A 27,844-nucleotide genomic window follows, 5' to 3' on the forward strand; every position below is an offset into this window, starting at 1 on the left:
AACAGGAATTGTAATTCTGCAGTCAAAGTGTCTGAGAATATGTTATTGAGATGTAATGTTTCATTCCTTTCCAAAAACTGCAGAGTGGCATGCTTGGGAAATTAAGTAACAAGAGAATCAGAGTCACAGAGTAATTTTTCAAACAGAATCTGAAGGACAGCCCTCCTAAGAAAAAGGCATCTTTTCATGCTATATAGCATGGGAAATTAGGCCGTCAAGTACACTGTACAAAATCCATCCAATTGGTATGTACTACCCAGTAAAATTGTGGAGTTACTATCTGGAGTTACTACTTGTTGGAGTAGTTGAGAGGGCTGCAAAGCGAGAGACTAACCTGATCAAGGAATCTGAATGCAGTATGTGGTTCATATTAAAGTTCTTTAAGCAGAGATTGTAAGATGTATGGATGTGGTAGGTGTATTAGTCAGCTAAGGCCTCATGAGAGCTTTGGGAACTAAGCTGGACACAGTGGTTTCTATTAGACCTATAGGCTCAAGCTACATATGTATATAAAGGAACTCTGACCTTGAAATTAGACATGTATCACTGGCACTCTGCAACTGTACTGGAGCTGTAAAGAGAAGGACCAGATAGATACAGAACAAGGATTTCTGGAAGTATGAAACTGCTAAATGAAGTAAGACTCTTCGGTTTACAAATCAGATGATTGAAAGGAGAAATTATAAAAGTATGTAAAATGAACCACAGCACAGAAAAAATAAATAGAGAAGGAATTCAAGGATGAATTTGCTGAACTGCTAGCAACGATGTATAACTTTTCCCTTAAAAACTTGTTATCTGAGGACTGAAGAGTGAAAAAATTGATGCCATTTTTTGAAAACAGTTTCATGGAAGATTCATGGAAATACTAGCCTGTCTCAGGCAAAACAGTAGGAATGTGAAAATGCGCACATGGATAAATACAACCAGGAAGAGTTAAAGTGACTGCATGTAAGGATGCCTCATATCTCAAGAACCTATTGGTGTTCTTTAAAACAGTCAAAAATATGTAGAGAATCTGCTCGTTTACATGAATTTTTAAAGTCTTCTGATGAAGCCACTCTTAAAAGGCTTTTAAGAAAAAAAACCCCACAAAACAGCAGTTATGACATTAAGCCATAAGAAGAGGTTGTGTCATGGAGAAATAGCTGGTTAAACCAGGAAACTGTAGGAGAAAATGCAGTTTTCAAAGTGGAAGAAGATTCCTAGTGAATTCCTGAAGAGATCTGTGAATGGATCTCTGCAGCTCAATGTATTTATACTTTCTATAGGAAAGCAGACTAGCAGTAAGATCACAAAACTTGATGATGATAAGAGGTTTAAAAGTCAAGGACCAGCTGAGAAGAACTGGCCCAATTCCAAAAGTCCCTAAGTTGAAAATTATTATTAAAAGAATGCTATGCTGATAATATGCTTGTCCTATCCATGTAACCTTCCCTGGTCATTTGTTTATGATGATTTTTATAGACACCACGGAGGATTAGGTAGATGGACTGATCTGCTTCACTATGGCCATTTTTAGACTTTTTAATTCCTCCAGTACAAAATCTAGTGGGTTGTGGTGCAATAATCACGCAGCAGCTTTAAATAAAACTAAAGAACATATAATTGTGGATCTTGTCAGTGATGTTGTGCAGGGTCCAAAGTATTTAGCTATAAACTAATGGAAGGCAGCCCATTGGCAGCTAATTTCTCTCTTCTAGTATCTTTGCTCTGACCCTGAATGGCAATCATTATACCTTAAGGAAAACCAGGAATGCAATTTGGGAGAGAGTATCAAGAACACTTCCCCAAAAGCTCAAAATCTGGACAGTAATTGAACCATTTGGTAAAGATTAATTTTACAGAAGACAAAGCCCGAATCATCCATAGGAAAGAAGTGTGCATGAAAAAAGAAACTCACAGTGCAGGATGAACTAATTGAGAAGAAATGTAAACCAGGCCACTTCCATGTAACCCTCCTCCCAGGAGTTCAGCTATCTGTGATTCCAGACCTACTTTCAGTACAGCGCAGCTGTGCAATCGTTCTCAGTTTCCTTCTGAGAAAATTGCTAGGGCGTGAGAGGGAGCTGTGAGAGAGTACACAGGCTGGAAGCATTTGAGATAAGAAAGGTAAAGTTGCAGACATAAGTAAGATTGTTGAGACGGGGAAAACCTAGCACCTCAAAGATTCAAGAATAAAAAGACTCACATGAAGAGGTATAAAATCCTAACAAAAAAAAGGCAATCAGAATACAGCAATTCAGCAACATCACAGATCAGCCTGTTCCAGTGAGCCCCAGAGGCCATACCTGAGCTATGACTACTTCCCCATTAAATTGAGTGACTCATTTGGTGGGGGTTGATTTAATGCCTAGCTCATTAGTCCCACAATGTATTTTGTGTTAGAGGATAAATAACTTGCTTTGTGCTTTTAAGCTGTTTATATCTTGCCTGAAGAATCTCTACGGTAGAAGTTCCCTGAAGACAGGGAGTCCCCAAGGGGGAAGGTTATGTAAGTAATCCAGAATAACAGACAAGAATAATATGATTAGTCATGTAGAAGAGCGTTTATACTTTAAAGCAAGGGTGCACACTTTAGATGGGTTAGGGGATTACAGAACATACTGGACTTTTTTTCAGCAGATGATATATATTTCAGAAAAGTTCCTCTTAGCTACAGCACTGAATAAATGATATCTGAATCAGGATACAGAATTTGATCTGTCTAATGAGCCCAGAAATCTGGGAGACAAAAACAGAAGTGTTGGGGAAGCCAATACTGGGAGAAGGCATTCTGAATACTTGCAATCCCAGGATAAGAAAACTAGAACAATACTTCCCCAAAAGCACATCCCAGACAGAAATGGATCTGGAAAAATTCTAAATTATCTACAAGAAAATTAATTAGTGAAACAAAAGCTAAACTTCAAAGTCTGAAAGTCTGTGTCCTGGGCTAAAAAGGGTTTTCCCCTGGAGTTGGAAAGTGTTTAACTCCAGGGGGGTGATGTTCTTGGTGTTGACCCAATCAGTGCCCCTGCAAAATTAAAACATATCACACCAGACCAGAAAAGAAGGGAGAAGATGACATAGTTGGAGGAGAAGTAGCCATGTTTTAGGCCACAAGGAGAGAGGGGCCAGGAGCCTTGCTGGGGGCCAAGGCCCCCCAGCTCTGGCTGGGGGCTGCAGGAACTTGGAACAGTGTTAAACTGGGCCAAGTACTGTGGCTAAAAGCTGGGGGGGTTTCCTTGCTGTAAGTGGACAGCCAGAGACACTGAGACGGTGGCAGAGCAGCACTGAACAGAGATCTGTGGCTGAGAGTCAAAGAAGATAACAAGCAGCAGAGATGGCATGGAACCAAGCTGAGAGACGCAGAGCTGTCCGACGGAGAGAGAGAGGACCAAGCTCAGCAGAGGCTGTTTGGGGGTGAGACTCCAAACCCCAAACCCTTCGGAGATCCCTTTTTTTGGAAGAGGAGGGGGTGGACTTCCACTTGAAGGAAGTCCTGAAATGCAGAGATGTCCTGGAGCTGGACCGGGATGGCCAGGAGGAACACAGGGAAGGAAGATGCTTTCCTTTCCCCCTTTGCCATACTGGCAGTTTGAGACAGAGCAAAGGAGCTCTGGTAGAATGCTTGGGGCAAAGGCTGAACTGAGAGCTGCCTCAAACGTTCTGACTTAGGAGGAGCTTGAATCCCCCAAGGAAGGGACTTTCACGGGATGCCCTGCATTCCGTGATATGACCATGGTGAAGCGAGTGTTTGTCCCTGCAGGCAGTCCACGGGTGAGACCTTCGGTTGGAGCTGAAGGGCTGAGAGGGGTGAGAGAGAGACCCCTGCATTGTAATGGAGAGAGAGAGAAAGATATTTTCCAGCTACAACAACTCCAGCTACGACTGCTGCCTTGAAGAGGAGAGACACTGCTGCCCTGGAAGTGGAAAGGATCTTTCCTTCTTCCCTTCTGAACTTTTATTGGAGGGAAAGGAGGGACTTGATCTAATGTAAATATGTTGCTTTACCATAGGAGAGATAGTTAGAATTGTGTATATAATGTATTATAGTATTTATTTAAGTAATAAACTGTGATATAATTCCCTTTCCCCCATACTGAGTTGTGTTATGTCTGGAAAACCCTTTCACACTGAAATAAATTGTAAGAGGGGGGCTTGGACTTGGAAATTGGATTTTTGAGGGTCTCAAACCGCCACAGTCTGACCTGTTGTAAAAGGGCTGAGAATGCCGGTGGGAGCTCACATGAAAAAAAAAATCCAACTTTTAAAATTACTTTTCTGATTCAAATGCTTTTAGAAATTGCTGCTTGACTGAGTTTGAAGAAACACTCTCTCTCTCTCTCTCTATATATACACATATACACACAGAGAAGTCTGAAAGAAACTAGCATGTCAGATCAGACATTACCTTGCTGGAATAATTTGCAATAAATTTCAGGAAGCTGCATATTAAATTTGTTTCTTAATGTCAGTGAGCCAGCTAGAGGACAAGAAAAGCTGAGGGAAGATGGCCTTTACCACCGATGTCTCAGACCTTCTCTCTCTCTTATATGCTTGGTGTTCTCTTTGCAGTGTTTGTAAATGTCCTTGCCTAGATGGTAACTTACAAGAATAATAAAACTGTGTTGGAAATAGAGTAAGAACTGTTCTTCTTAGGAAGACAAGAAGATTCAAAGTTCTGATCATGCCAATGTCCTATGGGAGTAAGGGGTAACTCAAGAAGGATAACTTTAATCATAGAATCATCTAAGTTGGAAAAGACTTTTAAGTTCATTGAGTTCAACCATAAACCTAATGCTGTCAAGTGCCACTAAACTATATCCCTAAGTGCCACACCTACATGTTTTTGAAATAGCTCCAGGGATGGTGACTCAACCACTTCCCTGGGTAGCCTGTTCCAATGTTTGACAACCCTTTTGGTGAAGAACTTTTTCCTAATACCCAATCCGAACCTTGAGGTCACTTCTTTCATTCTATTGTTTGTTACCTGGGAGAAGAGACTGAGCCCCACCTGGCTACAACCTCCTTCAAGGTAAATGTAGAGAGTAATATGCCTCCTTTTCTCCAAGATAAACAACCCCAGCTCCCTCAGCTGCTCTTCACAGGACTTATGCTTCAGACTCTTCACCAGCTTCGTTGCCCTTCTCTGGATATGCTCCAGTGCCTCAATGTTTTTTTTGTAGTGAGGGGTAGAAACAGATTTGAAGGTAGAGATAATATCCCCTCACTACAAGGACCCATGGATTATTTCCCAATGGCTAAATGGAAAGAAGTACCAAATACAAACACAGAGATTCCTTGCACCAAATCAGGTATGTCTTTTATGTCAAGTTTAGTGGTTGAAACTGTTCAAAATTATAGCTAAAATGAAGAAGTTATAATTTCTGTAGCCCTTAACATATTTTTATTGCATATTTGAACATAAGTTTAAATTAAACTTCTTGTTCCACGTACAATTTAAGCACCAAGAGCCACCAAAACAAGGGTACTTTGAATTCTTTTCAGGATGGTGAGTCTGGTTTTTCTCTTATTTTCAAATGCCTGGATTTTGACCTACTCAAGTGAAGAGTTCTGTTCCAGACTTAGTGGCTTTGACCTTTATGCGTTCTTTTATGAAACACTTTCTGTAATAAGCTTTTCTTTGCCATCACCCGAATGGGAAGTGAGACCTTTGAAATCAATTTCAGACAGCAGGCCTGCTGGTCAGAGCTAAGTATCTTGTTCTGTCAGACTGCACAATGCTTCAAAACAATTTCTTGTCCATTTCTGAAAGATTCCCCTCAATTGAAAGAGAAAAGTAACAGTAAATAATTTTCTAAGCTATAGCTTTTCTCAGTGAACATAATATCGTTACAGTTAGCTTAGCTACTGATTGGGGGGAATCAAATATATACTGGTTGGACTAAAATAGAAATGCACAGAATGTAGAACTTGTAGGAGTGACTTTTGGGAATGGTCCTGTGCAGGGCTAAGGGTTGGACTTGGTGATCCTTGTGGGTACCTTCCAACTCAGCATATTCTGGGATTTACTATGCTTTTGAACAACATAATCCAAATATATCAAGTGGGAAAAACATTTCTCTCTGTAGATTTCTGTATCTATACAAGTACTTATACAACTATTAAACAGCTTCTATTTGCAACTCATGGCAAGAGGGGGTGTTTTTCTAAGAAGTACAGACCTTCAATCAGAACATAATGTTAAGCTTTAAAATTAGAGGGATATATAGAGGTCTGGTTTATACTAGTTTTACAGAAGTGTATTCCTGTTAACTTCAGTGCAGGTACTCTCCTTTTCATCAGCTTAAGCAAGCTTGGAATAAAACCAAAAACCTTTAATGAAGTTTTAATGATCCACTTGGGGGAGCTAAAGGGTAATCTGTTTCCAAATTGATTAGGACAAAATGTTTGGGATGCAAAATTAAGTTACAGAATACAAGCAGAGTCTTCCACTTTTTTTTCCAGCTCAGTGCTAGTTGTTAATCTAACTTAGCTTCTCAGGCAAAGGGTCCCCAGTTCTTATTAAAATCCAGCCACTTACAGAAAAAAACCACAGTTATAAATAGCTTAGCAGCAGACACCTATAATAGCATCAATCATATCCTGACTTTAATTATACAACTACAACATACACTGAATGCCACAGAGTTTGGTCCTTACTCTACATTTTTGCGCCAGTTAACATTGACTGTATTGTAACAGCAAGAAAAGAAATTCTAACATGCAATGGTTTTGTCTTTCAAGTGATATGATATAACTCCATTTATATTTTTCTTTCTCTTCTTTTCTTTAGATGCCGGTCTCAGGCTATACCTACTTCTGCCTCATGCACCAGTTACTGTGTTGAAACATGGTTTTGCACCGTAGTTATGTTCTTCATTTCTCCAGCCTGGGACACAGTGGGAACTGTTCCATAGTATAAAACTATACCAACTGCTTTATCCTATGTTTGATTGCCTATGATTACTGGTAGCCCTTTGACTGTTTGGGACTCAGGCACTAATCAGAAACAAAGATGCAGTATCTCCTACAATGGAAGGAAGAGCAAAGCCTTTTGTCTGTGAAGAGTCAATAAAAATATGATATTGGGTTTTTCTTCATGTAGAGATTGCACTAAAGTTCAGATAAACTGACAATACAGTTGATTTCAAAAGTCACAGCAGATCCCAAGCTACAATCATCTATCTTTCATAAGAGAAAACAACTCAGTTTCAGACACATAACTTACATGAAAATTCCACTGGCAAAGCTGTACAGTCAATGTCTTCATTGTAACAGCACAAACTTCATCTCATTCCAAATTACCCTGCAGTGCAGTCCACACTAAAGTTTATGGTTGCCCAATTCGGGCATTGAATGTAATTGACTCATGTAAATAAAGTTTCAAGCAAAAGTGATAATTAAAGAAAATACTGTGTTCTTTTAGCATTACCTAATAACTATACTTAAGGTTTCCTTGTTTTATGTTTACTTTAGACAGAGCATGTATAAAAAGTAAACTGTAAGTATCTTTATAAGAAGTACTTTAAAACTCATGCTTTGTAGCCATAAACTCCCAAAACATATTTTTAATGTCGTTCAGCAGCCTGAAGGCAAACACAATCATGCTGATTGAATACCATGCTAAAGACAATGGCAAAGTAAATGGAAGTAAAGGTACAGTCAACCTAGGTACAGGCATAAAAGCTGTAGTCATTAACAGTACCTGATGATAGTATTTGTAGTGAAAATTGCTTTCCTGCTTTCTCCTTGATGTATAAGGACAAGTACTACGTAATGTATTTAGGAGGAACTACTGCTATAAATTGATCAACTTACATTAATTAACTCAATCTCCCAGATTTTTTTCACAAGGTCCATCGATGTATAGCCATTAATTAGAAAGGATTTGGTATAGTCACCCAGTTCAATGGAATCCAGCCATTCAGCTACAGAGGTGGGGTTGTAGCCATCGTGACCGATCTGCTTCATCTGAAAAACAAGAATGAGCAAAAATTCCTGATTATACTCATTAAACATCTTTTAGAAAAGGAGTTATGGGTATTATTTTCTTTGGGTCAGTTATTCTCTGATCAACATTCTTTTAGTGATTAGTACAACATGAAATAATTTTGTGTGCAAAAGCAGTAATAAAACAATTGTCAATGGATATTTTTCTTATGATTGCTTGCCTTTTACACCAGACTGTACTAAGACTGTAGCTGGAGTTCAATTCTTACTAGACAGAGAATCCACGAGTGGGGGAAGGCAAATAGGTGGAAGAGACATTATTAATATCCTGACTGCACAAAAATGTCAGATTTGCACCTACAATTTCATAGAAGGGAAGAAATTAGACTGAGAAATGGTTCTTTTGGTATCACTGCAAATGAAACATATCGCCTTGGTTATATTATTCCTAATTTATCTTTTCTACCAGGCTTTCTGTTATTTTATAATGGTTGAAGCTGCACTGTACTTTTTCTGCCCCGAGGGAAGGTTTAAAAAAAGTCTCTTTCCTCTACCTGTTCACATTTTTCATGGAACTCCTGGGAATTTATCATATTTTAGATTGCTCACTGTCTGTAAAGTTGTTTGAGAACGGACAATCGAATCAGATATTATTGGAATGGAATTGACAGAATGATGTGCACAGAAGTGCACCACTTGCATTTATATAGCAACACAGTTGCCTAATCTCATAAATCTTGTTTTCATAAAAAACTGAGAAATACCACTGGCATCTTATTTTTCTGAATTTTGTTAAGCTACTAAGAAGCAAAAAGCTGCAATTTCTCTTTCACAATTGCCTCTCAGTGACAAAAGTGAAGACTTTCAAGCTAGCCATTAAAGATAAAAATGTATAAAGCCTCTACCTGTGCAGTTTGTTATGCCATATTGTTTTTATGAATTTTAAAGCAATCTACAATAGTGGCAGAAATAGAAGTGCAATGAAATAGAAAAAATTATGCAATAGCCTCAATTTTCAACAGTATTATAAGCATATCATCTTTCTACAGAAGTGTAATTATTGCTAACTTGATAATACACTGAAGTGGTAAAATGTTAAGAAGCTTTAAAGGTTTAGAAACCTTGTGTTTTGCATAGGATCTCCTGACCGTGCAAGGGTGACACTGCGAATAGTGAAAGCCAGCCTCCCATTTCTGCCTGCTTATATACATTCCTACTTTAGGAGAAACAAGGGAAGTTTGACAGAAACCTAATGCTTTGAGCTTAAGTTTTAAGTGAGTGACAAAGTAATTTCAAAAGGAGAGAATTCTGATCTTAATATCTTGCCTGAACCAATTTATTTCCCACAGTTTATCTGAAATATAATTTGAATTCAAAGCAGAGAAAAGAAAATTAAAGTCTGCATTTGAAAGCCACTGTACTGCTCATCGATCTGTCTGTTCAAATGCAGAAAGCCAGCATGTCGTGATCTTGATCTTGGTTTCCTGCAGTATCAGAGAGCAGTGATGCAGGCACATTGCACCATGGATATGACAGTTTACTCTTTTGCTGCAGACGTTGGGTATAAAATATTTAAATGATGTAGTGAAACCATTATCTTAAATTACAAAGGAAAGACAAGAGAAATCATATAATTAACAAAAGGAATTAAGCCTTTCAGGTCACTCCTGTAACAAAGGAGTCATACTGGAAAGTAAGAGCTCAGTTTTGTTGTTGAACCTGACATTTTGGAATTTATTTTCATCCTAATTTAAAATTAAATTATTCTATGTCAAAAGCATGGCAAATTCTTCTTTCATCGTCATTCAGATTTGCTTTAAATATTAGATTGATAGTAATCTGTCCAGCAGACTGCTAAAACATTGAGGATCCTGGGAGGTCTGACTCCTAGGAATCTTATTTCAAGAGCTGATTTTAAACAAGGTATGCTTAAACAGGTGACACTTGAAAAGCAAGAACCTGATAAACAGAAGAAGAAAAATCTTATATAGAGAAGATATGAAGACATACAGGGCCAATAAGGAACAAATGAGTTTGGAAAATATGAGGTATTTTTGTTTCCTTGTCTAACAAAGCAAAACAAAGCACCATCAAAACAATTTTCAATGTATCCAGATGGGGTATGTTATGCAAATTATTTCTTTTGTTTATTACTACTTGATCTTTACCTTTAATAAATTCTGATTTTAATATGACTTTTTTTTTGACCTGTTGATTGAGAAAACCCACACAGTCTGGTCTGTAATTTTGGTAACTCAACAGCCTCTGAAAAGTAAATACAGCATGGCAAGTTTCTAAATTCTAAATTCCCACTGGAGATCTTCAACAAAAGGGTTGTTAAAACAGATATTCCTCTAATATGGCTGCAGGCAAGTAAACGCAGGTGAGCAATAAGCAAGAGGCTGAGAACAACTGAAATGGATTTGACAATTTCACTGTTTGGATTTGGTCACTCAACAGCCTACATGAAACATTGGTCTGTTTTTTGGGCAGCAGAACGCTCTGCAAGTATTTTCCCTCTTCCTATCCCAGAGATTTGGTTGCCTTTGTTCAAGGCCATGCTGCAGGTACTGCAGGTGCATAGCCTTGAATCAGTGTGAGGAAGAGTGGGGAGAAGTCTAGACAGGGCCACCCCACCTTCTGCAGGAGCTGCCTGTGATCTCAGGTCCATGTCCTGACACTTGCCTGAGCTATGCTGTAGGTATGTCTGTGCCTGGCCATGCACCTTGCTGATCCTCAGCCACTGAGTCACCCTCCAGATTGACCTTGTCCCATTCTCATCCCTATGGATGTCCTGTGGATTTGCTCTGGGATGTAGCTGCTCAGAGTCACTGCCACTGTCCCTGCCTTTACTTGCCTTGTCTCAGTGCTTCCTGCCCACTGTCCCCCTGAGCTCCCTCCCTGAGCCTACCTACCATGGCAGGACAGTTGTTCCTATCACAGAAAATTAATCTCAGAACTAGAATATATGCTATTAGTTTCATCACAAAAGCAATATTTTGTTTTCTCATGAACTAAGAACACCCTCTTATCTAAAAGAGACTTTCTAAAATGTGTCCAGTATATGAAAATTAATAAACTTTCAGTATCTGTCCTCTTGTATGGGAAGGTCTTTTTCTGTCTGTTAATAACATCAACTAGCTTATTAACTGTCATTCATAGCTGGCTGAATGTTTTCCTTTTACATACTTACTGACAGATATACTGGTTATATAGATGTGACAGTATCATTAGTAGTATCTGCTTTTCATATAAAATGTTACTGAGTTTTGAAATAAAAACTCTTTGAAGTATCTCTCTGGAAGTGCTGTCCTTTTACTTTATGAGAATTCCAGTTTAGTTGCATCTTATCCCAGTCCTCATTAACAGGTCATAGTGCTTAGACTATTTTTTCTTCTATACTGCACTTTATTCTGTGATTCTGAGACTATCTTAGACTCCTCTCAGATCATTTAGATCCTGTAGGCTTCCTTCCTGATGTTATTTGCTGTGATTTTTTTTCTGAAAGAAGAACTCCCTCCTATCTACTGAGTGTATTTCCATGTATAATATTTCAATCATTTTGCATCAGCTACAACATATGCACCAGTGGTGTCAAACACCTAAGCAATGTGCATACTGTTTGACTCAGATCAGTGTAAAATCTCTGAGCTTCAAGTCATGACAGTGTTTCAAATATTAATTGCTTATAAATAGGGGCAGTATCGTTCTTCCACAGATACTACTACTAATTAATTTAGTTCATTAGAGAACAATACCAATGTTAGCTCTTTCACTGCAGAAAACTTTTCCATGCTGACTGTAGAAAAGGCTAGGAATTGAAGCCCATAGGATTTAGAGAAAAAGAAATGTTTACGAAAATATAAAAAGGAGTGTGGAAGAAGACACAAACCATATGAGATTTCTTTCCTAGGTCCTATTGATCTTTACTAGTATCACTTCCTTTGAAATGAATAGAAAGCAGAAGCCAGAAAGAGCTGTTTCTCATAATAAAATAGTAATGTCAAGTAGCATCTTAATGGGTTGAGAAATTCTTCACAAGAGACTGTCTGTACAACAGACTTTTTAAAGGTGCATCACTGCTGTGATTATATACCGTATTTTACATTAGGTTAAAAGGTACTTAAGTTTTTGCCTCTAAAAGGTAGTCAAACACAAATAGAGCTTCAAAGTAATCATATATGCACCAGAAGCATCAAGGCGAATTCAGTAACACAGACTATTGCCAGTTTTCTCTGATCTTCTCAGACAGATGGGGAATTAATACTATGTTCTCCACAGGTAATATCACTATCTGGTGGATCTTAACACTGTGTGTATTAAAATCAAGCTTTTTATCCACTGTAAAAGAAGGATGAGATTACTTGACTTGCACTGCTTTTTAAAGGATGGTTATGATTTTATGCTTATGTTGGTTTGGAAGAAAGATCTTTTTAGCAAGCATATAGTCCTTTCTTTTACACCACTGGCCCACCCAAGAGATCTAAGCAGTGTTTTTTAGAACTTATATGAAACTATAAACTACCAAGCTAAGTAATTTTGGATTATTGTAATGTTGTATGTATCAGTCCTTTTTTTTCCCCCTGTATTTGTGAGTTGTCTGTTACATATTACTTACTTTACAAATATGATCACTTGGAGTCATGTTGTTGGAAGAGGAGATCATTCCTCCTCTGGATCATTGAAAGAGAAGCTCAGAAGAGTAACACTTTGAAGATCAGAGAGCCTGGCTGGCACAGTGGGACCATGTGGAGCTTGTGCCTGCAGTGCCTGGGCAGAAATCGAGCCTGCAGTCAGGGGCAGAGGAGCAGCTTTCGCAGAGGATGGGTACAAAACCCTAAGGACCTGAGAAGACTTTGCATTTGCTGCTGCTGAAAAAGACACTGAGTGAAAACAGGGACCTGACTGCAGAGACACAGTGGGTGAGGAAGAACTCTATATAAACCTTTTGGTTTTCTGTTCTGTCTACCCTGTCACATATTTTAAAAGTTAACTATTAAAGCTTGTGTTCTTTTAATATTTTTTCTTTCTGCTAATCAAAAGCCTTCTGTCTTCCTGTGGAGCTTACTAGAAAAAGATGGTAAGGCACACTCCACAGCTCTACTTGATTCAGGATCTTGCCCCAGTGGTAGATCCAGATTTAGTTCAGAGTTTCCTGCCTAAGATTGTCAGAATTGTAATTTCTACAGTTTATGAAGTTGGAATCTGTATTTCAAATTTAAAGGAAAACATGTTCTTTTTTTTTTTCCTTTTTTTCTTTCTTTCTCTTTTTCTGGAGAAGTATAAACAGTTCCACATCCAGAACAGTGAACAGACTTCCTAGTTCTTCATCAAATACAATGTGTGGGACAAGGGAAGAACAGTTCTCAGTCAGTGCTACTGAGGATAACGAATGTAACAGTTCAGGATATATCCATTGCATACAATGTTATCTTAAGAGATCTAAATCTGGAACTTGTGGACTAAGTGGAACCTATGGCCTTTGACCTCATAAAAAAGTCCTTCAGGTTGTCATCCTAGTATGGTTACCAAAAAAGGGGAACAGTGTTTTCTCACTGACTATTCTCAGTGTAATCAGTAGATGTTGCAGAGTCAATCACAAATAAGAAAGTATAAAAGAAACAAGAAGGTAAGTAAGACATTGTATGGGCAGTGGTGGCAGGACCAGCAGCATGCTATTGTTATCTACACGATACAGATAAATGACAGCATGTCATGTCTAGAGTGGCTCACTGATAGGCTCAGTTAAGAAGGAAAATGTTTGTGGTACTCCTTTCATCAGGCAGTTTTGAAGCACATGCCTAGAGGAGGTATTTGGTCTATGGAACCAGTCTAAAGCTAATCTGAACTAAACACCTTGAACTACAGCATGCATACATCTAACTGCTTTGTGTTACTGATCCACTCCTATTGTGCTGCATTACTTAAATAATTTAGACTACACATTTGTATTTCAGAGTTAAAAAATTCATGTGTTATGCTGGATTCTAACACTTTTTTTCTGTCCTTATGGTTAAAGGTCTTGCAAGTAGTGTAATGAGCATGTGAGCGGTCTCCTTAAAAACCAGGAAAGTAAATCCCAGAGGCACAAGAAGGAGGGAAAACAGCAGGGTAGAAAGCACTTCCTTTGACCCCTGTTTTTCATCTTCACTTCCAGCAGACCAGAAGCAAGGAGTCACAGTCAGAAAGGGTGATAAACATTATGACATCATTTTGCAGCATCTCCTAGTTTGGAAACTGTCTTTAGGAATGGAAGTGCTAAATGGGAGATTATTAAACACCAGGATTGAAATCAGCTTACTGAGCTCTGGGGTGTCTAAGCGAATAGCAATATAGCAACAGCAAACACATGATGTGGTCTTTCTCTGTTACATACACAGCATAGTTAATGAGCATATGCACAGTAGTTCTGTTTTCCTAAATGCCAGACTTACTGTGCTTGCACAGAAGAGTGCTAAATATGAGTAATAAGTCCAGCACTTTTTGGAAGCACAGCTTTACCATTCATATAACACCACTCACAGACAGCATGTACTCATAGCCTGATCAAATCCTACTTCTTGTCTAGTTCTGCAAAGCACCCAAGAAAGAGGCTGGCTGCCTGCACACCACTGCTATTCCCAAACTTGCTTTGTACTGAGACCTCTCTATGCAGGAAGGAACAAGCTGCTTTAAGAATAGCTCTGAAGCCAGAAGAAAGCTGCTCTCAGTGAACATCTTTCTTCCATCTGTCAAATGAGAGAATGTGTTCCCATTATGTGCTGGGAGAAGCAGCCATACACTGAGCATCCCACACAAAACCAATCCTTTTTCTTTGAAAAGTTCTGAGATAAGCTAGGATAATTGTTATTTTTAAAAAATATATTAGTTTTTGAGGAACCCACTGAGAAGTCACTTGCGCATATGTTTGGGATGCTGAAATAACTTGACAATGCTCCCTAAGTTTCCTATGGAACTTAAGTGTGACTAAAATTTTGTCATGACTGCTATTATTTTCTTAGTCAATTAAGCATACATTGCACACAACTCTTTTCTCATTTTAATAAAACATATAAAATTCTTCTCCAAACATTTATCAATTTCATTTTTTCACACAAAAAATCTTAAATGCAATATTAAACTCTGCTATGAAATTTGCTCTAAGACTGATGTCATGTATAAAGTATTTCCACTTCAACAATTAACTTTACAAATTATATTTCTAATGGACTGTCTTAACCTTATCTAATAATAATAAGCCATGAAGTGCTCCAGTTAATATTAATGTGAAACTTGAATAACCTAAATTATATTGGTACAAGATAAGAATTTGGGCTACAAGCTCTAATCTAACAAAAATAAAGGGTATTTTGAAAAGAATAATTCTAACTGAAAGATTTCAACTCTATCTACCTATTGGTGAACATATCAGTTTACCTTCCTATGAAATGTTCTCCCCAAATACAGAATCATCATGGGAAAATATTTTGAGAAATCCAGGTAAACATATCTTTTTATACCAGTTAAATAGTGTATAAGAAATTACAATGATTAATTATCTATATTCAGACAAATATGTGGGTGTTTTTTCCCTATTTAAAACTACTTCAAGCTCTGGAGCATGGTTTCTAATCAGGATACTGGTATTTGACATATAGAAATTCATTACTTTTTAGAAAGGCAGCAATTATGAGTAAAAAAGACAGCCTTTCCTTCCAGCTACTAAATGCCTGTTGCATTTCCAGGCTGTAGAGTTGAATATTGATCAGACTAACAAAAAGAGCTTTAAAAATAGATTTGTTGCTTGATTTTTACCCTCTAAACTTATTCAATGCTGCCTGAGTATATGGCTTTAAGGAAGTGTTGTTCCATAGATGTTTTTTAAAGCATTTAACTTCCACATCAAAATCTGAGCTACAAAGTATCTGAAGACAAGAAACATTAATAGTAAAACTAAAAATAACATCATCAGCATTGTTATTAAGTAGTAAAAAACAAGGAGTCATCAAGTTTTAAATTAAATGAGGAACAGAAAAGAGGTAAATGTTCAAAACAAAAAAACTAAAAGAATTTTCATCTAATGGGATTCAAATTAGTGTGACTCCAATTATCATTTGAGGTCTTAAAGTATTTAGATGGTATATAGGATTTTGAATGCATGATGACAGAGCTGAAGTTAACAACAAATAACTAAATATACAGAAACGTTCCACGGTTCACTGCAGGATGTGGAAGTGTTTTATGTCTTTAACAAGCTGTTGTGAATACAGCAAGGGTGAGTTACATTAGATAAAACTACCCATGATCCCAACTTTTGGGCTCCATAACTGTAGGGATAGTTTCCTCTCAGAAGAATTTGTAAGAGGAAAGCTAGACATTGTTGATGACACTTAGGAAGCCTGCAAAGTGCCTTCTTGAGAGGGTTAGATGCTTTTTTTGCCTTCTGCAGTCCAGAGGGGGTGGCAGAGAGAGCTGTGTTATCTCTCTCTCCTATGCCAGAGAGAAATAGCCCTAACAGACATGTACAGAGGCCTTGGAAAGGCAGGGGAGAAACACAGAGGATAAAGAGGCCTTAAGAGGGTGGTAACTCACCTTTTTCTCCCTGAGGCCCAGTGCAGAAACTGCACCGTCAGGTATTTTGTAAGTTTCTGGACTTCTAAATAAACTTTCTGAATTCTTTCCACTGCCTTGGCATTTCTGGGGATACCTGCATGTCTTACTTTACAATAACTATTCTGACAGTTGTGCCTTCAAAAGAACTCACTTTTGTATAAGAAATTATGTATTTTTACTATGTAAGCTCTTTTACGTTGCTGAGTCATTTCAGTGAAGAAATGTGACGCACAGCTTCAGCTTTTGACTGCCTTTGTTTTGGTGTAACAACTTGGCATCAAAGACATGTTAAAAACATGGTTCTTAAGGACTGGGGTTTTTTAGCTCAACAGGGAAGATGCCGAAAACTACCTCACCATTATTCAGCCCATGCTTCAAGCCATCCAGAATTCTTCCAAGTAACTGCATAACCATCTTGTTCTAAACTGGTTTCAAGAGTACCTCTAAATCTTGATTATGTCCTTTCTCACATTAAAAAAACTTTAAAAATACCTCAGTTGTAGTTTTACAACAAAATCTGGTCTCAGCATTAGTGAAATCTCCAAAAGCAGACAATATTAACAATATTTTCATAAACACCAGCCACCGAGTGCAGATAGCACTAAGATGCTGATGTATTAATAATCTATTTATTAATTTTGAAAAATGTAAACAAGAATATATGAAAGTTGATCTCTCTAAGAAGTATGAAAAATGGATTAAGTATATCATCACCTACGAGCTTGGATTAAGATTACAAAAATTTTGTTTGAATGATAGCATTGCTGAAAAATTAAAAAATTCACAGTTAAATCTTTAATGTCAATTGTAATTCATCCAATGCTACTTTTATATACTCTATTAATTGTACCCTTTATCTCATTTGTCTAATATTGTATGTGGAAAATTATTATCTTTAATGATTTTTCTTGTTTCAGTGCCTAGACTCATATTGTAATATGTATGGATTGACTAGCACCTTCAGATAAAGATATTGTTTAGCAACTTCTGATTTTACCATACAAAATAAACCCTTGTTCTCTTTTACAAGTCATCCATCCAGTAAGCCTTGATGCCTCAAAAAGCCTCTTCCAGCAACATCAGCTTCATGCTCTAGACTCAAAAGTCCTTTAATAACTCTTCTCATTCTCCAGCCATATGAAGCTGCAAGTGGACTAATCTTTATCTCAGTTATTTTACACATGCTGCTACCAGAACTCTCAATGCACTTTAGAGTTGTTTTTATTCTGGTCCCAGTATTTTGTACAAAGTATCCCTATCATATGTGGCAGCCTTCTGAGCCTTACTGGTCTCTGCTACTCCTCATTCATTCTCCTTATACAGCTTTCCTAATTAAAATGATGGTATTTTATGCTAGGTCCACTGTCTCTCTTGTTTGGAATGGTAGTAGAAGCCTCCACTGATATATTCTGGTAAGCAGAATATAAGAGCAATCTCTTTCTACTGTCGATTTTAAAATCTACAGTTTAAATTGGCTAGCACAAAAAATGATCGGAAAAATGATTGCAAGTTATTCTGTCCACAGCTGAGAAGCAAAATTCATATACATTGCAACAAATCAAATATGAAACCTGAAGGAAATCTCTGCATCTAACATAAAAGGCAGGTATTAGGAAAACAATTTTTCATCCAACGTTTTTAAGAATACTTATATGAAGGGTAAAATATTTCCAGGGCAACTGCTATGTAAGAGACAAACAGTCTAGGATTTATGAACAGCCTTATTTATACATATGTAATGACAGTCTATCAACAGGCTGTAAAACCAAAAATAATTAAAATAAAGCTGAAACAGCATCACTTCAAATTACAGATTTTACTTTCCTTTGCTTTGTCAATCTATATAAAGGGAGTCCAATGTAATGACATTATTTTATGCCATGGTTGCATATGCAAAAAACATGTCTACAAAATCAGTAGAGAGTTATGTTTATTTCCATTAAAAAAAATGTTTTAAATAATGTTAAGTTAGTTCCCTTGTCTGGATAATAACAGAAACTATACCTTTGGGAGAAGCTGGATTGCTTGGAGTATTCTCTGTCTGTGCCCAGAATTAAGGATTCCTATTTCCAAGAGATCCTGGTCCTCCATCACGTTGCTTCCCTAAAAATTGGAAAAAAATAGTGTAATAAAAATGAAAAAATAACAGATGCCTTCAATAGCCTGAAACAAGCCCTTCTGTTGCATTTAAAAGATAATACTTTGCTTAATTTATAGCATCTGACAAGAATAATAAATTACTGATGATTGCATTCATTTTCACGATGACAAAATATGGTGGAAGGTGCTTGAAACCATGGACAATTACTATACTGCTGGCAGCACTGCCAGTGGAGAAATTGTAGCTCTCACTCAAGCCAAATACCAGATGTGAACCTTCTTTCATTTGACTGGCATCAAGGACATGACTACAGAAATATTCAGAAGCTCTCAATTTTTCAATTCACCTCCTACCTCACTCAGCTATACATGATGTTCATTTTTCTCTAGATTGAAAAAAATTTAAAACAGAATAAGATGAACAGAGTGGATGAGAATAAAATTATTTAGTTCCTTGTTAATAAAACGATGAAGAAAGTGAGTGGTATCAACAGACCCCACACAGTCCCCATCCCCCTAAATTTAACTGTACCAGTACAATCCTAACTACTTGTCACTGCTCTTATCTCCCTGCTTGTGGGCAGGTCAAATAATTCCTAACATGCAAATAGCTGAAAAAGACCATCTGTTCAAATAATACACTAAATAATTGCTCACAAAAGTTCATAAAATAAGCCTACATAATTGAACCATTTCTTACGAATTGCTAGCAGTAGGAGAGGACCTAGAGCTACAGAAATAGGATAATACAATTCTTACATTCAGGGAGTCTGACATTACCCAGAGTAAGTTCAGCATTTGAAGGTTAAGATACACTTGATGAGCTGGCAGTTACTATTTGGAATCATAGGAGGCAAAGCAGTAGCCCAAAAGGGGAATTCCAGCAAGAGATCAGATCAGAATAATTTAAAGTAGGCTAGCAATCTTGGACTCCTTTTCTGACCTCTTCATTTCAGCTAAAACCTCAGCTTTTTTTTTTTTTTTATGTATATTTTATTTTTAAAAATTTTCTAACTATTATAGTTGAAAACAAAACCTGCAAAAAACAGATGATCTGTATTGATCTCTTAGCCCTGTTGGAGTCTCATGACACTATTTTGCTAGAAGCAAAAATTCTTATTATTCGTACTAATTTAATTCATCATGAAATAGGTTTTATGTGAGCAAATCCATGAAAACATCTCTCCCTTTCCATTTGGCTTGCTGCTTCTGACTCACTACAGCTCTTAAGAAGCAGCAAAATGAAAAGCTAATAGGGGCATAACAGAACATGCTTAAATACTTTGCTGAGTCAGGGCTCTAATAAAGGATATAAATTCTTTCTGAATATCAAATCTCCTGTTCCAAAGCAACATGAATTTTCTTTCAAAAAGCACACTGGAATATGCAATACTTCACCCTGTTCAGCTGCTAAATCTTCACTCTTTTCAGATGGACTGATTAGTTTACAGGGGTACTTCTGAGGACTCTCAAGTGCTGCTCCGCAGAGTACCCTGAAAAATCTGGGAGATGTCTTTTTAAGGCAGTCATGGAAACCTTGCAAAGCTACTATATTTAAAATTGTATTTCACAGTAAGTGGTATGATTTAAGACTAGGAGTCTGCAGATCATACCCTGAAAGAATCTTCATACAGCATTCAGAACAGGGCAGGCAGAGACCTGTTCTAAAGGGAGAAGCTGTGCAATCATGCTGGTTTAAGCAGATCACACGATGAGAGTGCATGCAGCACAGACTGTGCAAATAGTGATAGTGATGAGGAGGGGTTAATATGCCCTTCATCTCCCTAGTAAACACATACAAAATATAATTTCCCCTTTCTGCCTTTCTCTTTTAAATAACATAAAGGAGGCTGTAAACTTAGAGGAAGAACTCATGAAAAAAGCCTTCCATTTTGGGCTAGATTCTCCAGATACTGGAAATAGCTAGCATAAATGGATTTAAGGAAACTGAGAATCCAGTCCAAAACAAAGGCTACACATTTTCATTCATTTTAATAAATGCAGCTATTTTGCTTGCAGCTTTCATTTCATTTCACTTCACCGTTTTTCAGATTTCACCTTTCATCATTGCATGATGTTTACACACAATCATGGTGTACTCATCACTGTTTACTGGTGTCAGTAACCTTGGCACCCAACTTCAAATACTGCAATGTTTAAAACTCAATTAAACTAGCAGGCACAGGAAAAATCCTGTCAATTTGCACATAGCTGCTGCCAAGAAAAAAAAGCATTACTTTATTAATTCTTTGCTATTTTTTCCTTATATATAATTTAATGTATTTTTTAAAGCTATGTCAAGGTTACAAAATCAAGTATTTAAAACTCAGTAAAGCCTGGAATTCATGTTGCCTCATTGTTCCTAGTTTAATAGGGCAACAACCTGGTCTTTTAATGTGCTCAGGTTTTGGAGCTTTTGCTGTGTCAACATTAAGTGTCAACAGTAGCAGATACTCATCCCTCCTGTAAAACTGACTTTATTGTTGCCTGCCATGGAACTAAACTAACTTTTCATCTTTCCACAAAAGCAAACAGGAAAATGTAGATACTCAGTATAATCCACCATTGGTTAACACAAAGGAATAAACTCATAGTATTAGAAAGCTGTTGTTTGGTCTGCAGAAATACCCGTGAAGAGAAAGAAACAGTAAGTCCCCAACAGTCCTGTCTCCCTTGTATCTGCTCCCATTCTCCCCTTAATCCTAGTCCCTGATTATCTTTTTACCTGACTACTCCTCTTGTGCTCTTCCAGTCTCCTTCCATAGGCTCCTACATTGAGAGTGAAGGAATATTAACTTCCTTTCGCAGCAGAGTAGAAAAAAGAGGAGAAATTCTCTCCCTGCTCTTAGCTTCCATCTATTATAAACTGGGCCAAATGTAATCTCAATTAACTTTGTAGAGATGACATGGTAAATGTAATTAAAATTAATATGAATGCAAGACTGTCTTTTCACGTTATTTCATTGTTAAAAATAGTTGATCTACATTAGCTGAAACTTTTGCCAAAAAAAAGAAATCCTAGTAGACATCTAGAGAATTTGAGTCCAGAAATTTAACTTCAATATGCTTACATGCAAAACAGGTTCTTATAACAGGAAATATGGGACAGCAATCTCTGTTAGGCTTATTATGTTTTTCTACAGAAAACATGAGACTTTGTGATATTGTAGTTTCTTAAGTCTATAGAAAAAGTTAAAAGGAAAATGTCTCAGAATTAAAGTCATAAGAATATATCAAAACTGCTTATTCTAGGACAGATTCAGATTTCATTCACTTCAGCTGTTGAAATTCCTGTCTTATTAATGCATAACAGTCTTATGAGTTGGAAAGATCCTGCTTCTGAAGTTCCAAGTAGGAAAGAGTATATCTCAAACCCTGCACCTCCCAGATTTGTGGTTCTGCACAACTCTCAAGATCATAATCTTCTTCTCTGTAAGCACAGACAGGAAGCCAATATCCTGAGTAAGAAGGCAGTAGTTTCACAGAACAGTTGGGTTCAAGAACGAAGGAAAAATGACTCTGCATGTGGGAGACTGGAGGCATATGAAAAACAACATAATTTTAAAAACCCAGAAATTTTGCCAAATTCTGAGATATTTCCTATAAATAAGTTTAGAACAAAATACATAATGGTACATTATGAGATAGAGATTTCACTGGCATGTATTTGGGTTGTTCAACACAAAATCATCTCTGGCATTTTCCACCTGAATAGAGACTTTGCCAAAAATTCTGGATTAGTCCTTTATACAAGATTCCAAATGTATTTAAGTACAGATATATGTATATGAAATCTTTAGAAAACAACGTGGAATATGACAGATTTATTTAAAAAATACTCTTTTAAAAATAGCCTAATATTAATACATTAAACAGCTCAGAGAACCTCTAAAATCTAATCAAACCACAAGTTTCACAAACCTGTAGACAACTTCATTTACTATCAAAACAGATCAACTTTCAGGATTCTTGGAAAAAACAAAGCAGCAGCCCATATGCATTCTATCTCCTGCAGCAACAAAAGCACTTTGAAGATTTGTCCTTGAAGATAATAAAATACGGTGATTAGAAGAACTTATTAGGTGGCAGGCATGATTGTATGTTTCCCATCTCTCCTTTTGTACCTATGTTTTGAAATCTTTGTTCGTATATTTTTTGTGCTTGAGAACTGTCACGAAAAATTCTAATGTCTGGTTCTGTCTCCTAAGTAAAATGGTACAGAAGCTTTAAAATAGCTGGCAGATGTATCTCTAGACTTATGTGAAAATGCAACCAATGAGGTTGGAAGACATGAGCTATGGGGAACAAACCATCTGCATATGATTTTTGGTCTTACTATTGTTTTTCGCCTTGCCTGATACACTGAAAACCTGATAAAGGTTGGAAAGAGGTTTCACAGATTTTCATTGCAAAGTTCTAGGAAAAAAGATCTCGCTGGAGAGGTACATGCATATGCATCACTTCATGTACATGGACTGAAAACTGACTGAAAATAAAAGAGAAAGAACAGATTGATTTTACATTTAAAGCTTTCTTTCTCCCTAAAAGACTGTTACATAAGAAACAGAAGATTTGGGGGACTTCTAGCTATAGGCTGGCCCTTTCAGTGTTCAGCTCTATCAGCTAGAGGAGGAAAACTAGTAAATCTGGTACCTAAAGCTGTATAACAGCTGCTACTCATCAGACTGAGTTGAATTCACTTGCTCTGCAGCCATTATTGAGACCAAGGTCAGCTGGAGATAGCAAGTGCTACTGGAGGTGGCAACAACTTTTGGTAACATTTTATGCTTCTGATGTACTGGAAACTGATCTGACAAAGAACAGAATTGGTGTTGGTATGGGAAGGATGACTTCTGAGGTAAGCACAGTGTTGACGAGGCAGCGCTGCTGCTTGCTTCACTCCCAATGTGCAGGGAGTGCTTTACACTCCCCTTTGCCCTCTCCCAGCCATCCAATTGTAATCTGTTGCAATATCAACATAATGAGATCATTAGGGACTCTGAAGAGCTGGTACAGGTGGCATCATACACATAAAAGTGGGTAGGATCATGGTGTATGTGTATCACAGGCAAGGCCTGGTGGGTATTTGAAGTGCCTTGCCAATATCTCTACCAATGTGTACTGCACTGAATCTCACCCTGACTGAGACCTGGCACTGCAGGAGCATAGATTTCAATGGATTTGGGGCAACAGGGCTCATACTTTGGTTTACAGGACTGCAGGAAATATGACCTGGCACAGAAAAGAAAAAAGAGAATATGGTGGGTTGTACACATAGCTGGAGCATACAAGAGTACCACCATTCCTTCCACTCAAGTAACAGAGGTGGGGGCAGGGCAGGAGCAGATGGGAATGTTCTTCCATTATACATGCTTGGAGACTGAAGTCGGAGATAGAAAACAGATTAACAGCACCAAAGAGCTCCATTATTTCTTAGTCCTGCCACCCCAAATGCATAATTGGAAAGGAAGGGAGCAGGTATCAGGTACCAATGGGAACAAGGACTGTTATGAAGCACATCACAGAATCACAGAATATGCCAAGTTGGAAGGGACCCACAAAATATCAAGTCCAACTCCTGACCCTGCACAAGACCATTCCCAAGAGTCACACCATGTGACCGAGAGTATCATCCAAATGCTTCTTGGACTCTTTCAGCCTTGGTCATATGACCACTTCTCTGGGAAGCCTATTCAGTACCCAACCACCCTCTGGGTGAAGAACCTCTTTCTAATATCCAACCTAAATCTCCCCTGACACAACTTCAGGACACTCCCTTGGATTCTGACACTGGCCACCACAGAGAAGAGATCAGAGCCTGCCCCTCCACTTCCTCTCACAAGGAAATTGTAGACTGCAATGAGGTCTCCCTTCAGTCTCCTCTTCTCCAGGCTGAACAGACCAAGTGATCTCAGCTGCTCCTCATATGGCTTCCCCTCAAGGCCCTTCACCATCTTCATTGCCCTCCTTTGGACACTCTCTAAGAACTTAATATCTTTCTTCTATTGCAGTGCCCCAAACTGCACACAATGTTCAAGGTGAGGCTGCACCAGTGCAGAGCAGAGTGGGACAATCCCCTCCCTCAACCAGCTGGTGATGCTTTGCCTGATGCCCCCCAGGACATGCTTGACCCTCCTGGCTGCCAGGGCACTGCTGACTCATATTCAACTAGCCATCAACTAGGACCCTCAGGTCCCTTTCTGTGGCACTGCTTTCCAGCATCTCATCTCCTGTAATCGAGAATTGGATTTTGAGGCTCTCAAACCATTACAATTCCCCAGTCTCTATGTACATCCACAGTTGCCCCATCCCAGGTGCAGAATCCGGCACTTACCCTGTTGAACTTCACATGGCTAGTGACTGCCCAGTCCTCTAATTTGTCAAGGTCTCTGCCTTCAAGGGAGTCAACAGCTCCTCCCAGTTTTGTGTCATCTGCAAACTTACCTAGTATCCCTTCCAGTCCTGCATCCAAGTCATTTATGAAGATGTTGAAGAGCACAGGGCCTGAGATGGAGCCCTGTGGAACCCCACTAGTGACAGGTCTCCAGTCTGATGTCACCCCATTCACTATTACCCTCTGTGCTCAACCTGTGAGCCAATTGCTCACCCATGGCATGATGTGTTTATGCAGCTGTGTGCTGGATATTTTGTCCAGAGTGATCCTGTGAGAGACAGTATCGAAAGTTTTACTGAAATCCAAAGTGATTACATCAACTGGCTTCCCTTGATCAACGAGGTGGGCTACTTTGTTATAAAAGAAAATCAGGTTTGATAAGCAGGACTTTCCTCTCATGAAGCTGTGCTGGCTGTGACCAATGACTGCATTGTCCTGCAAGTGTTTTTCAATACCTCCCAAAATAATCTTCCCCATAACTTTCATGGCTAGGCTTCGCGAACGAAGCAGGCACTGAACTGAGACTGTCTGGCCTGGAGTTTCCGCGGTCTTCCTTCTGCCCTTCTTGAAAACTGGGCCAACATTTGTGAGCTTCCACTCAGCTGGGACCTCTCTGGATTCCCAAGACCACTCAAAAATCCTCAAAAGTGGTTTTGTGATGACATCAGCCAGCTCTTTCAGCATTCTTTGATGTATCCCATCAGGCCCCATAGATTTATAGGGATCCAGCTGCAGCAGCAGATCCCACACAAGTTCATGGTCAATGGGATTTGATTATTCTCGCAGTCACGGTCCTCCAGCTCAGGGCACTGAGACCCCATCATCCATGTTGAAGAGAGAAGCAAAGAAATTGTTAAACATTTCTGCCATGTCTCTATCCCTGTTTGTGAGGTGACCATCCTCATCCTGTAACAGGCCAATGATATTTCAATACTGTCTATTGCCATTAATGTATTTGAAAAAACTCTTTCTATTGTCCCCCACATTTCTGGCCAGCTTCAATTCCAGTTGAGCTTTGGCCACATGAATTTTCTCCCTATAGCAGCAGGCAGCCTCTCTGTATTCTTCCCACGTCACTTGACCTTGCTTCCACTGCGCATACACCTTCCTTTTTTTCCTTATTTTCAAGAGAAGATCCCTGCTCAGTCAAGATGGCCTTCTGTCTCACCTGTTTGACTTCTGACATTTGTGGATTGCCTGCTCCTGTGCCCTTAGGAGGTGATGTTTGAAAAGTGACCAGCACCTGCAAAAACATTTCCCAGGAGGCCTTACATACTAATTCCCTGAGCAGCCTGAAGTCTGCTGTCTTCATGTCCAGAGCTGGCATTTTTCCTCCTGTCAAAAGGGATTTGAAACTCAATTGCTTTATAGTCACTGTGGCCAAGACGGTTGTCAATCAATCTCCACTTTGCTAATGAGATCCACTCTGTTGACAAGCAACAGATCAAAGAGGGCATGTTTCTGAGTCTGCTCCCTTAGGACCTGTTCCATAAAGTTGTCATCCAGGTTTTTAGGAATCTTCTGGCCTGGGTTGTACCAGCTGCGTGATACTCCCAGTTAATTTCTGACAAGTCAAAGTCCCCCATAAGGGCAGTTGAGTCACATCCTCAATAGTTCACTTAAACCAGCCTCCTCAGTCTGAATTGCTGTATTCCTCACTCATCTAACCCTAATATCCTTCCAAACTGTATCCCCTTGAAATAGCTGACATCTAAACTGCCTGGGAAAAAAATGGAGACATCTCACAGTGTGGTTAAGGACACACTGAATAATCAGGACTTTTTCATAATCTGAATCATATGCCAAAAGGTTTATAATTTTTCAACACAGCATAGCTTTTCCACAAGGTAAAAGAGTTTATTTCTTAGTGACTTGCAAGAAATGACCACAGAAATGTAGCTTTGAGTAACAAGCACTGCTTCTTATTAGTGCAAAAATTTCAGGCAATGTGTCACATGTTTAATTTCCAAACAAGAACTGGCAAACGACCAGAATTTAGTAAGCTTCAGTATAAGTGAAAAGGTTGCCTCTCATTAGAATTGCCACTGTTAACATGAAAACAAGATCTGTAAGAATGATTATTGAGTTAAATGCCTAACTTGTACTTTCAGGCCATAAAGATTTATCAGATTCCTGAAGATACTGCAGAAATTATTTCATCTACAAATCTGACAAGACTATGTTAGAAAACTCCCTTGCAGAAACTTGGAATATTCTCTTGGGGGAAAGGGATTGATTATAAAATATGTTTGGAAGAAAGGACTATGCAGATTGCAAAATAATAATTTGATAATGTTCTTCCAAAATTGATTTGCTTTAAAAATACTGATACTCATTCTCAATCCTCACCTTGGTCTATTGTCAGTCTTTACATATCTGACTTTCTTAGCAATTAAAAAACCCACAAAAACAAAGAGAAAACTGGAAGGAACTTTTCCATGTTAGTGTCATTTCGTCAGGAAGTAATAATAAACTACTACTGAAATGTTAACCAAAAAAAGGCCATTTCACTCATAGATAATAGTGGGGTGATAGCAATTCCCAGTATGAATTTGCAACCTATCCATAAAAATAGAAGGTGATGTAAGTAGGGCCAGTTTAAAAAGGAGTCCCAACAGACCCGAGTCTCATAAGACCTAAGTTTTAAAGATCTCTGGTTCACATTCAGCTCTTTCAGAGGTGAACCTGAAGTAACCAATGCTATCAAAAGCTTTTCAAATATTGACATTCAAATGATCATATAGTCACAGGAGGAATAGTTAACTAGACTATAGTGATAATTAAACAATACTGATAGCTGGGACAAGGATCCTTATAGGA

The 27,844-nt window shown here is 38.3% G+C and overlaps 1 protein-coding gene across 3 annotated transcripts in view; it reads right to left on the reverse strand.

Moving 5' to 3' along the window:
* LOC113993801 (ankyrin repeat and sterile alpha motif domain-containing protein 1B-like) overlaps nt 1-27,844 on the reverse strand; it is a 195,472-nt gene that overhangs the window by 147,885 nt on the left and 19,743 nt on the right. For all 3 annotated transcript variants that reach the window (XM_039387706.1, XM_039387705.1, XM_039387704.1), the window contains exons 2-3: nt 18,535-18,633; nt 7,807-7,959 (exon numbers count right to left, since the gene is read on the reverse strand). In XM_039387706.1, the coding sequence (XP_039243640.1) occupies nt 7,807-7,959; nt 18,535-18,633 (252 nt within the window). The remainder of the gene's footprint in view (nt 1-7,806; nt 7,960-18,534; nt 18,634-27,844) is intronic.

The sequence above is a fragment of the Pipra filicauda genome, unplaced genomic scaffold, assembly GCF_003945595.2.
Source record: "Pipra filicauda isolate LSUMZ 115617 unplaced genomic scaffold, ASM394559v2 scaffold583_size265894_pilon, whole genome shotgun sequence".
NCBI classification, from domain to species: domain Eukaryota; kingdom Metazoa; phylum Chordata; class Aves; order Passeriformes; family Pipridae; genus Pipra; species Pipra filicauda.